This window comes from Crocodylus porosus, unplaced genomic scaffold (genome assembly GCF_001723895.1).
Source record: "Crocodylus porosus isolate Cpor-Errol unplaced genomic scaffold, CroPor_comp1, whole genome shotgun sequence".
Classification (NCBI taxonomy): domain Eukaryota; kingdom Metazoa; phylum Chordata; order Crocodylia; family Crocodylidae; genus Crocodylus; species Crocodylus porosus.
The window spans coordinates 1,787,167-1,801,348 of NW_017728948.1; the positions used below are offsets into that span (position 1 = coordinate 1,787,167).

A 14,182-nucleotide genomic window follows, 5' to 3' on the forward strand; every position below is an offset into this window, starting at 1 on the left:
TATCTCCTTTCCACAGTAGTGCAAGGGTATACGTGTGCAAATCCGCTTTGCATTTGCTAAGGACCACAGAAGGTGGAAAGCAATTGTGAGCCCTATCTAACCTGTTCTTGAACCTAGAAAGAAGCGCTTTTCTCCCGCTCCAACCAGGACGTCCTGCTCGTGGTGAGAAATGGCAGCAGGTGGCTGCATCCCGTTGTCCTGCTCTTGACAGAGATCCAGAAACGCCGGGGCAGCCGCTGAGTCCTCGCCGGGCAGCCGGAAACTCAGGGCCCAGCAAAGCAAACCTTGGCCATTAACTCCAGAGTTTTTTATCCCTGCCTCTGCTGCACGGCCTCAGGCAAGTCCCCGTGTCTGCCTCAGTTTCCCCTTTCCATCAAGGGGGACAAATATACTTGTGCAAACGTACAAACATCCCAACAGTCCTCGCGTTTACGAGGCATTTGGTGGGGAAACCGCCCAGGCAGCACGTGGACAGGACTGACAGCCGCTCTCTGGAGGTTTGCCATAAGTCAGCCAAATCCATCAGCAATGCCAGAGAGGCGAGGCGCTTGCACAAAGACCTTCCGGTCGCTTCTGTGCCAAGGCGACACTAAACAGACAGGCCACCAGCTCCAGCAGGACAGAGCCAGACTCTTCCTCTTCCAAAGCTCTCCCAAGGGATAGTGCACGGGACATAGGTTCATGGCCCAGTCCTCCCACCATGCCCTGCTCTACCCCATCCTGTTTCTTACACCGTGCTCTACTTTTAGGACCACACGCCAAGAAAAGCAGGCAGCGGATTTCAGGGGTTTTGTGCATCTCACACTGGGTGTGAACAGCAGCTTCTCTGAGACCTGGCAAGCAGGTCACAGAGATCCTGGAGTAGCTGCACCTAAATCCCTCGCTGCATCCTGTACACACACCGCGAGCCGGTCTCTGACCCCTCTGATAGCCGTGGACATCCAAGGCCGCGGCACTCAGCCAAAATACAGCCTTCTCCTAAGGGAAGCAGGCAGGAGACCCGATCTCCACCTACGACAGGACAGAGGTGCAGATCCCCTGATGCTGTTAGCCAAAGCAAACCCAGAAACAGGAGGTGCAATAACCACCCGATCGTTCGACTTACAAAGACGCCTCCAAAATCCTTGGCCGGAGTGGCTGTGAAAATGTAACGTATGTCTCCAGGACTCAGCACTTGGAAATATAAGTATTCGTGGATACGTAAACCTGCGGGGTCATAAAGAAAAAGGGAGGAGAATGGAAAAGCACCTTTGGGAAGGAAGATTTCAAACCCATTGTTGTTGTACGTCTGTAAAGTAACTCTTCCCAGCAGAGCTGGAGGAGCGACAGTGGGGAAGACACAACCCCCCGTTTCTACAGTGCGTCTCACCCAGCGGGATGCCAGAGAAGACATACGTGGTATATATACAAGTTGAAACGCCAGAGGAGACACACATGGTATAAATACAGAGTGACATGCCGGAGGAGACATACATGACATACATATACAGGGTGACATGCCAGAGGAGATGTACATGACATATATATACAGGGTGATATGCCGGAGGAGATGTACATGACATATATCTACAAGGTGACATGCTGCAGGAGCCATACATGGTATATCTACAGGGTAAAGTCCACCTGCCGCTGAGATGCAGCCAGGTCTGGGGTGGAACGTGGTCGAGGTTTAACATGCAGCAGGCGGAGAAGGGCACGGCGTGCAACCGAAGCAACCAGGGGACACAAGGGAAATGACGCCGGGTGGATTTTGACCAGGACACCTGGGTAAACAGCTCAATCCCTGGCTCCTTTTCAAGGCTGTCTGAGGATCTCATGCCACCCCAGCTCCGTGCTACGCTGCGCCACGGGGGTATGGTAAGTCCCACCGAGTTCCCTGTCTAGAACGGTGCCAAGTCCACGCAAGCAAACATGCAAGAGGTGTCACGCCGCTTCCAAACCAACAGGCCCGGTCACAAACAGCCCCTGCGAGGAGGCAGGTGAAGAGCCAGGCGTGGGCACCGCCCGAGGCTGCCAGCAGGCGTCTGGCCGTGCAAAGCAACCCAGCGCCCTGCACGGGAAGAAGCAGGTCAGGCATGAATGCACCAGCTGCGTTGCAAGCACGAGGCTCCTGACATGCCGCCACTGACGTGCTCTAATTAATATTTCCACGTTCCCTGCCTCCAGGACTATTTTGGGAGCCTGGCGCGCTGGCAACGAGGGGTCTGTTGACGAGAGGTGGGTGGAAAGCTCCAGGCTGCACTGGCAGCCGTGCAGAGCCTGGCAGAGAGATCCCACCGCTCGTAGGACTCTCCCACCGCCCCGGCCCGGGCGGGGTCTTTCAGACGTCAGGATGGGGCCTCTACCTCCGGGCAGAAAGGGGGTTTCATGCGAGTGGCTCCGGAGCCCCAAGAAAGCCCAGAGGCCCCCTGAGAGCAGCAGCAGGGGTCTGTTGCACCCACGCCGTCAAACCCCGAGTGTGGCGGACACGCCAGGTGTGTCGCACAGGGCTGTCCATAGCGGGGTCAGCCCAGCTCTCCCGTGTCCCCAAGGGGATGTGGGGTACCCATCCCCTGTGCTAGCCTCAGCCTCCTCCTGCCTCAGTCTTCCCTTCTGCAATATGGGAAAACCTGGCACAGGGAAAGCTGGGGGGGGGCACAGCAGCCAACGTCCTGCTTCTCACACACAGTCAGTGGATGCTCAAGAGGACCACAACCCTGTTATAGAGGAAAGCAACCCCTCCTCCGCTCATGGGGTGAAATCCCTTCCTGACCCCAAATCTGACGACAGTCTCTACCCGAGTGGAGGGATGAGACCCTTGGCACAGCTCAATCCCCACCCCCAGCCGGCACCCAATACCCCCAAAGAGGGCTTCAATACCCCCTGCCACCTGCAGCACAAAGCACAAGCCCCCAGGCCTGCATCCCTCCCTGCCCAGGAGCTGTCCTGGCACCGTGCCTCAGTTTCCCCAACTCTCAAATGGGCCAAGGGGGCACCTCCCCTGCCTCTCCTGCACATCCCAGCGCGTGGCTTCGTAGCTGCCAGCACCCCGCACCTCCCGGGACGGAGATCAGCTGCCTCCCCCCACCCCAGGCTAGAGGGATCCCCGGGGCAATTAAAATCTGGGGTGCCCGGCATGCCTGGTGAAGGGAGGGGGGTATTTTGCACCTCCCCCTTCATGCCAGGAGACACTCGGGCTTTAGACGGCAAAAGGCAGGGCACTGCGCCGTGGCGCCGGCTGCGGGGCTCGAACCCACGTCCCACTCACCGTGCGCCAGCGGCGCGGCGCAGAGGTAGAGCACAGCGCACAGCAGCATGGCTGGGCTGCAGCCTCCCCGGCCGGGCCGCCCGCCCCCATCGCTCATTGGTGCAGCGGCGCGCCCGCCCCGCCGCCCATTGGCTGCCACGCCGGGCCGTCAAACCTCGGCTGGGAGGAAGGGGAGAGGAGGTTCTGAGCTACCGCAATGTCTCTATTATAGGCGCAGACAAAAAAACAAAAAGGTGCGATTCGGAGTGACGCCGGTTTATTTCCCGGGAGGTTGCAGTGACACCGGCTTATTGCCCTTCTCCGCCCCTGAGGCAGGCCGAACGGCATCGCTTCATAGACGGAGAGGGGAAGCGAAATCTGGTGGCCCCCTCCACAGATCCAATCAATGTGGTTTGTGCTTGCACGCGTCTGACACCCCCGTGGTGGGGACGGGTCGTTCCCAGGTCAGCAGTCACTCCCTCGAAGGACTCCGCTCAGCTCCGGCCACGCCGCCCGCTTGCCAAAGAGTGCGCTACCGTACCATCGTAGGCAGCCTCCCCTGCCAAGTAGTGAGCCACGCTGACACCCCCACTGCCGCCTCTCTATGTTCAAAGGAAGGGAAGCAGCACGGCCGGTCTGGTTTCCGGTCATAGAGTTGGCGAGGGACGACTGCTTCCGGCGCGGGAAGCTTCTAGGCGCGCGCTGCATTGTGGGAGCCGCCACCACCTCAACTGTTGGAGCCGCCGCAGACGCTCCGCCAAGATGATGGTGAGTTCATCTGCCGCCATCCGCGCCATCGGCGCTCCCCCTCCGCCCGGGAGCGGCTCCCCCGGCGCCCGCGGGCTCCGCCCCCCCCAGACACGGCCGGTATTTGTGGGGGAGGGGGTTGCGGAGTGGGTCCCCGCCACGGGGGTTAGCGTGAGGAGTGGGGGGAGCAAAGGACTGCCACTGCCAGCAGGCACTGCGCGGCCAGGGCCCTTCGCGGAGCGGGAGGGGGGCGCGTTGCATGCTGGGACTTGTAGTCCACTTGGGAGGGAAAGGCGTGGGGCCTGGTGGGGGGTCGAGGCAGAGCAATGTATGCTGGGAGCTGAAGTCCCTGCACCCCTCTAGCGGGGGAGGGGCTGGGTCTGCTGCCCCTCACCCCCAGCGCTCAGAGCCAGGGGGGGCACAGCTGAGCTGCCCCAGACCTGCCCTTGCCCCCACTGCCCCCAGAGGCAGCCCCCAAGTGGGGTGGGGGGTTGGGTTCACAAAAGGATCACAGAGCTTGTGTGCCCCGAGGCTGTTTTTAGCGCAGAGTTTTGGCTCTTTGGCCGTGGGTACAAATGGTATTAAAAAACAAAATAACAATAGTAGTCCTAGAAAGGAGCCGCTGTGTCTTTGTGTTAGGAAGCTGCCGTTCTTCTGCTGGGGGCTGTCCTGGCAGGCGAAGGCAAGGCCATCTCCTGATATGTTCTGTATATACTGCGTTTACACAAATCTAAGACAACTCTCCCTTCCCCAGTTAGATTATGTGCATGGAAAATCTATAAAGGTGCTGTCATTTTTCAGGTGTCAGATCTAATTATCAGAGGCTTGTCTTGCATTCATCTCCCCTCCCCTTCTACAGCAGGGAAAGTGGTGGCTGACCCCCTGCCTTACCTGCCCCCACCCTCAGCTCCCCACCATCTCTGCCCCTTCCTCCCACCTGGCCCCCTTCCAGTTCCCCACAACCTCTGCTACCCCTGGCTTGCCACAGTCTTCCTCTTCACTCCCCGTAGTCTCTCCCCACCTGCGCTCTCCCACCTGTTTGCAGGCCTTATGAGGAGAGGCTGGGGGACGTGGGACTCTTCAGCCTGGAGGAGCGCAGGCTCAGGGGTGACTTGGTGGCAGCCTAGAAGTACATCGGGGTGTGCATCAGGATCTGCGAGGGCACTGTTCATGAGGATGTCCCATGGGAAGATGAGGTCTAAAGGTCACAGATTGCTGGAAGGCTGTTTTAGACTGGACACAAGAAAAAACTTCTTGACCGTCCAAATCTCCAGAGTCTGGAATAGACTCCCCTCCGGAAGTGGTGCGAGCACCTACTCTGGATACCTTTAAGAAATGCCTGGATGCTTATCTTGCTGGGGTGATCTGACCCCAGCTGACTTCCTGCCCTTGGGCATGGGGGCTGGGCCCAATGATCCTGTGAGGTCCCTTCCAGCCCTAATGTCTATGAAATCCCTCCCACCCCAGCTTGCCACAGTCCCTTCCTCTTCCCCCACACCGCCTCCACGCCCCACAGTCTCTGCTCCTTGTCCTCTTCTGTCCATAGTCTCTTCCCCCCACCTACTTTCGGTCAGACACCGCTTGGGCTCTGTTCCTTCCTGGATCATGGAGCACAGCATGTGAAAGCACAGGAGGGGCTGGTGGGCCATGCAGCAGCATTGGCACTGCTGGCTGGCCAGGCCTGTCTCTGCTCCTGTGGATCTATACTCTGTGCCCAAGAAGGAATCTGGCCCCAGCTGGAGCTGAGCTGTGCTTGACAGTAAAGGCAGGTAAAAGGGGGTGAGGGGGAAGGGCAGAAGCTATAGAGGGAAAGTAGGGGTAGGCAGGAGGCCAGAGTCAGAGCCACAACAGCCACCTTGCCTACTCTCACCTCTGTTTTGTACATGAATATAAGACGAGAGACCGCTCCATTTGTCGTGGGCCGGTGATGCTCAAGCAGGACACTGCGAGGTCCTTCCAAGGGTGCTGCGGGGCTCCACGTAATGTTAGGCGTGTTGGGTGTGCAGACACGATTCACAAGATCAATCCAGTGGTGTCAATAGGAAGCCATAGTATTAGGAACATCCTGAGTTGTTGTGATGTATCTGAATTCTTTGATGCAGAAAAATGGCTCTGTTTTTCTGTAGTAAAAAAAAAAAAGTGAAACTAAGAGCTGGCATTTTCCAAGGGGTGCCTCAGTTCTAAAAATATTAATAACCGCTATCTTAGGCTGGCTAAGAGATGGCATCACGCTCCGATTTTTCTGAGTGGTTACACTGGGGGAAGTTGAATTTAGCAGGCCTTGAAGGGCGGTTGGATGTGGATCCTCTACAGAGAACATGCTGAAGAGGTGTCACCAACCCGGTCTTTGAAACTCATCAGATGTTCCCTTGGCTATAGACTGAAGTCAGCCTGTGCCTTTTCCCATCAGCAATGTACCAGAGTGAGACTTTTTTAGCTGTATATTACAAAAAAATCCTATTTTTGCACTTCAGCAGCTTCCTCTGAGTGCAGCTTTGCTGGTGGGAGCAGTAGTGTAGACAGTGCTCAAATATTTTTGATTGTGGTCTCTTGGAAATCTCTAAAGTGACTTGTATGCCACAGTGTTAGAAATACCTGAGCCCGGTCTCTGTGCTGGTGGTTCACCAATTTTGCAGCCACATTATTGCTGTTTGTGCCATTAGTGTGGATACTGCTTATTTCCTTTGGCATCCAGCCTCTCTCAGGACCATTACAGTATAATCCCAGAGAATGTCACCAGTGTTAGCTGGAGCTGCTTGTTAACTTGAGTTTGGTAACTATTTTATTACAATTACATTCTCACCTAAAGAGCAGGAGCAGATGCTTCTTTTAAAGTCATGAGTCTTTCTCAGTAAATGTCAGTGATTTAAAAATACCTTAAAAGAATGCTGTAATTAGACCCACAAAATGTAGAAACTTGGGGAATTCAGTCAGGATTAAACCACCAAACGCTTCAAAACAGGAATGTACCCTTCCAAGTCAGTGGGCCAGCTTTTCCTTTATCCATGTAGTGACTTCAACCTCCAGGTCTCCCTTAGTTCTTTGTCTACCTAAGACTTCATAATTAGATCCACAGTCTGAAATAAAGCATGAATGTTTGCAGGACCAGATCCCTAAAATGTAAGATTTATTTGGAACAAGGGCCTTTTCTAAGCCATGAGGTTTTATGAACTTCGTAAATTTGGGATTCAGTCTTAATTATGGAATTGCAGCTGAGGACTCCATAAAACAGTCAACTGACTTCCTAATTTGATGGGCCGTGAGTTAAATAATTGACACGGGCAGTTATTTTTTGGGACAGCTACAGGATTGTTTTTTAACTGCAGTAAACCCTTGTGTGATGTGTTGTCATTCCAGCCAACACCAGTTATCCTGTTGAAGGAAGGCACGGATACCTCCCAGGGCATTCCTCAGCTTGTGAGCAACATCAATGCCTGCCAGGTCATTGCAGAGGCTGTTCGCACTACCCTGGGTCCCCGGGGCATGGACAAACTTATTGTTGATGACAGAGGTAAGCATGAAGTAACAGACTTCCCAGGGCTGCCAGTTAACACACAAGTGTTAGAAAATGGCTTTAGGGTGATGAGCTGTGTTGTTGCATTAGATTTTCTTTTCTACTCCAATACAAGTATAGAGAGCCAGCTTAGAGCTGAGATTGCTTATACAACACCGGTGTTAAAAACCTTGGCAGTTGATCCAATGCTTGCTCACTTTCCCTATCCTCTGCAGCAGCTTCCAGTCCTTAATGCTCTTTTGATGTAGGTCTAATTCCTTGTGATCACATACAAATTTAAAGCCTTCTCTCCAGCCTCAGCCAGATCAGGCTCTTTTGGTGACAGCCCTAGTTGTTGCATGAATGTGTTGTTCATCCATGAGACTGAGATAAGGTAGCTTGTTTCTTTCTGGCTAAGAAAGCTCCTTAATTCTCATGAAAGGAAGGTTTATGAGACTGATTAGATCTAGGCGTAATTATGACTCAAAGAAGCACAAGGTTTTCCTCTCTGAGAGTGCACATCAGGCTTGAGGTAGAAACATCTTTGTTCTCCCCGGTGCTGGGCTGGCCTGCAGGCAGAGATCTGTACCCAGCTGTTTGGCTCTTTAGCCACATGCTTTTCCCAAGCAGGGGTCTGGCCAACATTGCCAAACTGATTTTTATTTGTTATGCAAATTAGGAATTATGCTTGGGTTTCCAGCTGAGAAAAATGAGTACACTGATCCTCCAGGCTCTATAAATCAAGGCAACTAGATCAGTCAGAAATACATAGGAAAACTGAAAATGTGCAAGAAATGCTGCTATAAGCATGGTTTTAAGAAATGGATCTGTGTAAAATTCACAGTTTGAAAAAAAAAACTGCTGTTTTAATTAAGATTAAACAATTAGTTTTTAACCATTTTATACTGTTTTTCTCTCTTCATGGACAGTGAAGTGATCCTGAATAGTTATTGATACGGGGAAGCTGTTATTGCAAAATATGCTTTAAAGTTATACAACTGCTTGCTAGCTCTTCTAGCCCGGGAGGATGCTAAGGGCCTCCCGAGGGCATGCCTACACTGGCTCTGGGCTGGGAGCACCATTATGAAGCCCACCTCAAGCCCAGCACAGTTCTCGGGCATGCTTCATTGCATATGTTCAAAGCCACTCCTAGGCAGCCCTGTTGCCTGAGATGCAGTACTTTTGGAGCTAGAGTGTGTGGGCACATGTATTTCACAGCAGTACTCCTTTGTGTGGCACAGAGGCAGGTCATTCTGCCTGTAATGCCTTTGTGCCATTTAGCATAACCCACTTGCGAATGGACTGGAGCAAGAGCATCTGCAGGGCGGCGGTTGTGAAACAGCTATTCTTAGCTTTCTCCCTTGACAGAAAGCCTGTGCTTTCCTTCTGAACTGACTAGATGGTCACATCCAGATTACGGGAGTGTGCTAAAATGTAGCAATGATTACATCCCAAATGCAGCAGAGACGGTCCCGTCTGAGGAGCAGTTCCTTTAGTTGAGGATTTGGAGCTGAAGCCAGTGGCAGAATTCCCCAGGATACAGGGGAAGTGCATGGAATCATTTCTTTCCCAGCAGTAGTTGGGGGAATAGGGCAAAGGGAAATAGAGTGAATGTGGTAAGTGTTACTGGTGTTAAACTAATCAGAAACATTCACCTAACACGAGGCCTGAATAACTCCCCCAGGAACTGGTTTCTAGCTTGGGTTTGAGGGGTGCTTCCCCTCAAGCCCTCTGAACTGAACTTCCTTTCTAAACTGTAGGCAAAGCAACTATCTCTAACGATGGCGCCACAATCCTGAAGCTCCTTGATGTCATCCACCCTGCTGCTAAGACATTAGTGGATATTGCCAAATCACAGGACGCAGAGGTATGAGTGTGCACCACTGTCACGTTTTGGGAGATGCATACCAGAAGGACAAAGGAAGCCTGCTGTGATGCTAGGGTGTTAGTTTGGTCCTTGTTTTGCTGCCGGGTCCATGGAGAGCCATGGTGTATCTGTGTCTGAGTCCAGGCTTGTGTTTCTCGTTGGAAAGTTTTGTGCTTGGGCTTGGATGTCTTCCTGCGACATCTCTGCCTTTCATGCCGGTGCTCTCCTGGCGGCTCTAGGCTATGAGAGTGATGCAGACTCCCTCGCGTTGCAGGTTGGTGACGGCACCACCTCTGTGACTCTGCTGGCTGCAGAATTCTTGAAGCAAGTGAAGCCGTACGTGGAGGAGGGCCTGCATCCTCAGATCATCATCCGGGCCTTCCGCACTGCCACCCAGCTGGTAAGGGAGTGCTGTGAAAGAAAGTGGTAGTTTCCCTCTTCGAGTTAGAAATTGCTTCTGCAGTGGGCTGGGGTTGGGTTTGGACTTGGGTCTGGAGAGAAGAGGTAGGATCAGTAGCAGCTTTGTCACATCCCACTGCAGAACAGCATCTGGTTCCCTTAAGATCCAGTGCCCGATAGCAAATGTTTGTGCCTTTATCTACTTTACTCAGTCAAGCTTTGTCCTCTCCTGGGGAAAAAGCCTGCAGGTCATTCTGATCCATATTTCCCCTGTAATGTCAGCTTCCATCATCTGTCTGACCTGGCCATTAGCACCCGGTAGAACTTCCAATTTTTGGTTCTTCCCTTGAGGTTGAAAGTAACTGCTGGAGAAAACATGGAAGTGCCTGGTTGAGAAGACCTTTCCTTACTTCCCTAGACTCTTTGAGAGGCCTGTCAGTCATTGTCAGAAGAATGATTTACTGCAGGAAGGGAAATAAAAGTAGTTTGGGGTGCACAGAATTTTTGTTTGTGTAATTGTGTCCAAGATTGCACTTAAGCATGCCTGGGCTATGCATGCTTTTCCATTTTATCCTGCTTGCTTGTACAGAGCAATTGCAGTAACATTACAGATTCTTTTCTTGGGTGTGTTGCCCAGTAGCCACGTATAAGAGAAGATAGATGCTTCTTGACTGTGGTCCAGAAGCAGCAGAATAATTTTAATACATAATATTTTAATTACAGCAAAACTAAGAATAAGATTAGAAATAAATTTTTAAAAAACCCTTGAAAGCTGATCAGAATCTTTACCTTGAGTCCTTAATCCCAGCTCTGGCTTTGTTTTTTTTTTGACAGGCAGTGGACAAGATCAGAGAGATTGCTGTTACTGTGAAGAAGGAGGATAAAGAGTAAGTTGTCATTTGGATGCTTGGAAAGGTGGCTTAGTTGTAGATCAGCATTCTGGTCAGTGTGATGGGTTTTTGCTGCACTTCCTGTGGCATGGTTGAGAAATGTGGAACTAAAATCAGTGTGGATGAGCAGTTGTAGCTACGGTTGGATTTTCTCTGTATTGGAGGCTCTCAAGGCCAGTGATTCTCAGCCTGGGTTACCAGTTAGGTGTGCCAGCATGATTCACAAGATAAACCCAGAGATTTCAAATAGGAATCCGTAGCATTAAAAACATCCTGCCCTGTTATGGTTTTTCTGAGTCCTTTACAACAGAAAAATTGCTCTATTTCTCTGTAGTCAAAAAATGAGTGAAAACTAAGAGCTAGCGCTTCCCAAGGGGTGTCTTGAACCTAAGGAGGGGGGTGCCTTGATTCTGCCAAGGTTGAGAACCACTGCTCTAGCTGTTACAATGGCTCCTTTGTGGTATCCAAAGCTGTGGCTGCCGTGTGAAATGGCCTTTTTTGCTGAGCATCTGCAGCACCTGCTGATGTTAGTGGGGGTACTAGAGGGTCAGCATCTCTCTGAGAATAAACAGGCTTTCTTAAGTGTGTAAGGAGGAACACCCAAGTGGGCAGTTGATGGTAATGAACCAATGTGCTGTAATGAACAGGCAGCCCTTCACAGATAGATATTTTTCTCTCCACAAGGTGACGATAGCCCTGGCTTGTCTGTTGGCTGCAATGTACTGTAGTTCTGCTAATGATTAGCATGCGTTTCAGTGGCTCATGCTTAGGTTTGGGCTCCAGCTCTTTGGGGGTTAGGGGTGGTCTGTTCCTGCTGTCTTGCTTCCCTTCCCTTGGCCCATGTCATAAATACTAATGTAAAAGAAAAGGCCTTTAACAGGCTTAATTTTCAGAGGGGCTGCGCTTATGCAGTTCCCTTGGCTCTGGTGGGAACTATGAAGGAATGCTCAGGCTCCTGTTGTCAAAAAGTGACATAGGCCCTTTTTTGGAAATGAGAGGATTAATCTTTCTCCATTCTCCTCTTTGTCAGATAGGGCTAATGCTCCTCTCCCTTCCTTGGTGGGTTGAGAATTAAAATCCATGCATAAAATTATGCTTTGGCAGTCTGGTGAAAATCACTAGTATGTGAACACGATTTTAATTGTATTCCCTGCCCCCCCTCTCTTGCAGAGAACAGAGAAGCCTTCTGGAGAAATGTGCAGTCACCGCCCTCAGCTCCAAGTTGATCTCTCAGCAGAAAGAGTTCTTCTCCAAGATGGTGGTGGATGCCGTCATGTTGCTTGATGACTTGTTGCAACTCAAAATGATTGGGATAAAGAAGGTGCAGGGTGGGGCCCTGGAAGTAAGTTCTAGCTGCCCCTCCTTTTAGCACAGAAGGGCCCCAAGAATCCAAATGGATTACTTGGATCTCTTAGTCATGGCCTTGGCTTCTGCAAAGCTGGCTGACAGTTCCTTTAAGGGGCTTTGCCTTGCCTCTTAATTCCTTGTTTCCATGAGGCATTAGGCAGTAGTGGGTAGGGTTGTGTTCTCCCTATATAGATGACCGTCTTGATCCTCCATAGTCCTGCAGTATGTACGCAGTGCTGAGTGAAGGAACAGTGAGCAAATGGAGGCGTCTGGGGGCTTTTACCTGCACGGCATGGCCTGTGGGGTAAAGTCTCACCAGTGGTTCCCAACCTGTTTAAGACTGGAGCGGAAGTGACTGTGGACCAGCATGCTTCAGTCCAGAAGTGACTGGCATACTGTGGACTGGCAGCCAACCCCCTTGCAGACCGTCAGGCAACCCTTCACAACCCAGTACTGGGCTGCAACCCCAGGGGTTGGGAACCTCCAACTTACACACATGCAGCCCAAAGGAGAGATTATCCTTAATGCCTGCCTGGGTGATAGATCCTAGTGGCTTCCAAAACCAGAGCAATGTAGCCCCTAGAAGCCAAGTTGTAACTGGTCTAGTACTGGCCAGGATGGATGGACATACGAGGAGCGTATCCATCTGTTGGCTTGCTGTAGTTCTTATACGATGCCCATTCACGTGATACCAGAGTATCCATTACTACCTGTAGTAAGTGGATATATTTGGCAGAGAGTGGTGACAGTGATTTGATGTTTTCCCAGCCCCCACCATTCCTGCATGGATTCTGATTGGCAATTCTTTACTGAAGAGTAGCGCCTGCTCTATTCTCCAGTGAGCGAATTATTATTCTGAGAAGGTTCTTGTCTGTAAACACTCCACACAACATCTCCACTGAGAGAAGAGGTTATAATTATGCCATTATCTTACTCAGACAACTAATTTACTAACTCAGCGTGGCTTGAGCATGCACCCGGTTGTAGCTGAAAGCTGTTCATGTTTTGGGGATTTGCAGGGAGTTGTCCCTTACACCAGTCTGAGGTGGATCATCCTGTGCTCCTACCCTATTTTTTTTTCTCTCAAAGGGACGCAGTTTAGCTCTTCCTTGGCAGGATCTTCAGACAGCAGAATCCAGCTTTGAGAGGCACAGTCCAGTCTGCCTTGATATAAAGCATAGAACAGTTTTATGGAGAGTTAGTATATTGGGGCTGTTCTTAGGGGTCTAACAGGATAGGGGTAGGAATGCAAGAAAAGTGCACATCTTCCTTTTTGGGGCCATGCTGTATTAAAGGTCTTAAATTCCTCTGGGGCTCTGTGCCTGCCACCTATAAAAGATGTTTCTGCTGTTGTACTTTTCTCATGGTCATTGGAGATGCAGCCGCTCCCTCTGGGTCCTGAATGTGCGGTATGGGTACTGCTGGCATCTGTGGGGAGCTTAGAGTGGGGCTGTCATGATGTGATGGCTGGAGCCAGGCCCCGGGGCAGAAGGATGAAAGCTGGCATCTTAGAGCCCTGAGAGGAAAGGTCTGTTCCTAAGGCCTCAAGACTGTATCCTTGTCTGTGGTGGCTAGCCCTGAAGATCTTGCTCTGGGGAAACCCATGTGATACTTGTCTAGTGAAGTGATTTTTCAACGAGGGTGCCGTGAGATGCTTTTAAGGGGACCATGTAGTATGCATGCTAGTATGAGTTTAAATGCTTGAACATGATTCACAAGATAAACCCTGAAATTTCACATAAGAATCCAGACCATCAAAACCATTCTGTCCTATTGTCTGTTTGCTGACTTCTTTGCAACAGAAGAATGGCTCTAGTGTTGTGTTTTTATAGTCAAAAAGAGTAGAAAGAGTTTTGTTGTCAAAAAGCTGGCATTTTCCAAAGGAGGGTTTGAGTCTCGTGAGGGCCTTGAGTCTAAAAAGGTTGAGAACCAATGACCTGTTGTGCAGGAGGAGATGGGGACAGGGGCTGTCGTGCTGCAGTGGCAGGCCAAAGCAAAGATCCCACTATAGGGGGCAATGCTGAGCAAGCCAGAGCCTCGCAGAAACCGAACTGCATCCTTTAGGGCTGTAGTATGAAACATGACAAAGAAAGTGCAAGCGTAGAGATGTGGCTGAGTCAAGGAAAGCCCCCTTCATAGAATCATAGAAGTAGAAGTCGGGTTGGAAGGGACCTTGTAGTTCTTCAAGTCTGACCCCCCTGCCTGGGCGGGAG

At 51.1% G+C, this 14,182-nt stretch overlaps 2 protein-coding genes across 3 annotated transcripts in view; one reads left to right on the plus strand and one right to left on the minus strand.

Annotated features, from left to right (window-relative positions):
• PRADC1 (protease associated domain containing 1) overlaps nt 1-3,359 on the minus strand; it is a 16,328-nt gene extending 12,969 nt beyond the window's left edge. For both annotated transcript variants that reach the window (XR_002104315.1, XM_019552987.1), the window contains exons 1-2: nt 3,248-3,359; nt 1,106-1,206 (exon numbers count right to left, since the gene is read on the minus strand). Coding sequence is in view for 1 of the 2 variants with exons in the window: in XM_019552987.1 (XP_019408532.1) it covers nt 1,106-1,206; nt 3,248-3,344 (198 nt within the window). In the remaining variant the exon portion in view is untranslated. The remainder of the gene's footprint in view (nt 1-1,105; nt 1,207-3,247) is intronic.
• Nucleotides 3,360-3,873: 514 nt separating this feature from the next.
• CCT7 (chaperonin containing TCP1 subunit 7) overlaps nt 3,874-14,182 on the plus strand; it is a 20,670-nt gene continuing 10,361 nt past the window's right edge. The window contains exons 1-6 of the mRNA XM_019552556.1: nt 3,874-3,994; nt 7,331-7,484; nt 9,227-9,333; nt 9,608-9,733; nt 10,567-10,619; nt 11,793-11,964. Coding sequence (XP_019408101.1) covers nt 3,989-3,994; nt 7,331-7,484; nt 9,227-9,333; nt 9,608-9,733; nt 10,567-10,619; nt 11,793-11,964 — 618 coding nt within the window. The 5' untranslated portion in view covers nt 3,874-3,988. The remainder of the gene's footprint in view (nt 3,995-7,330; nt 7,485-9,226; nt 9,334-9,607; nt 9,734-10,566; nt 10,620-11,792; nt 11,965-14,182) is intronic.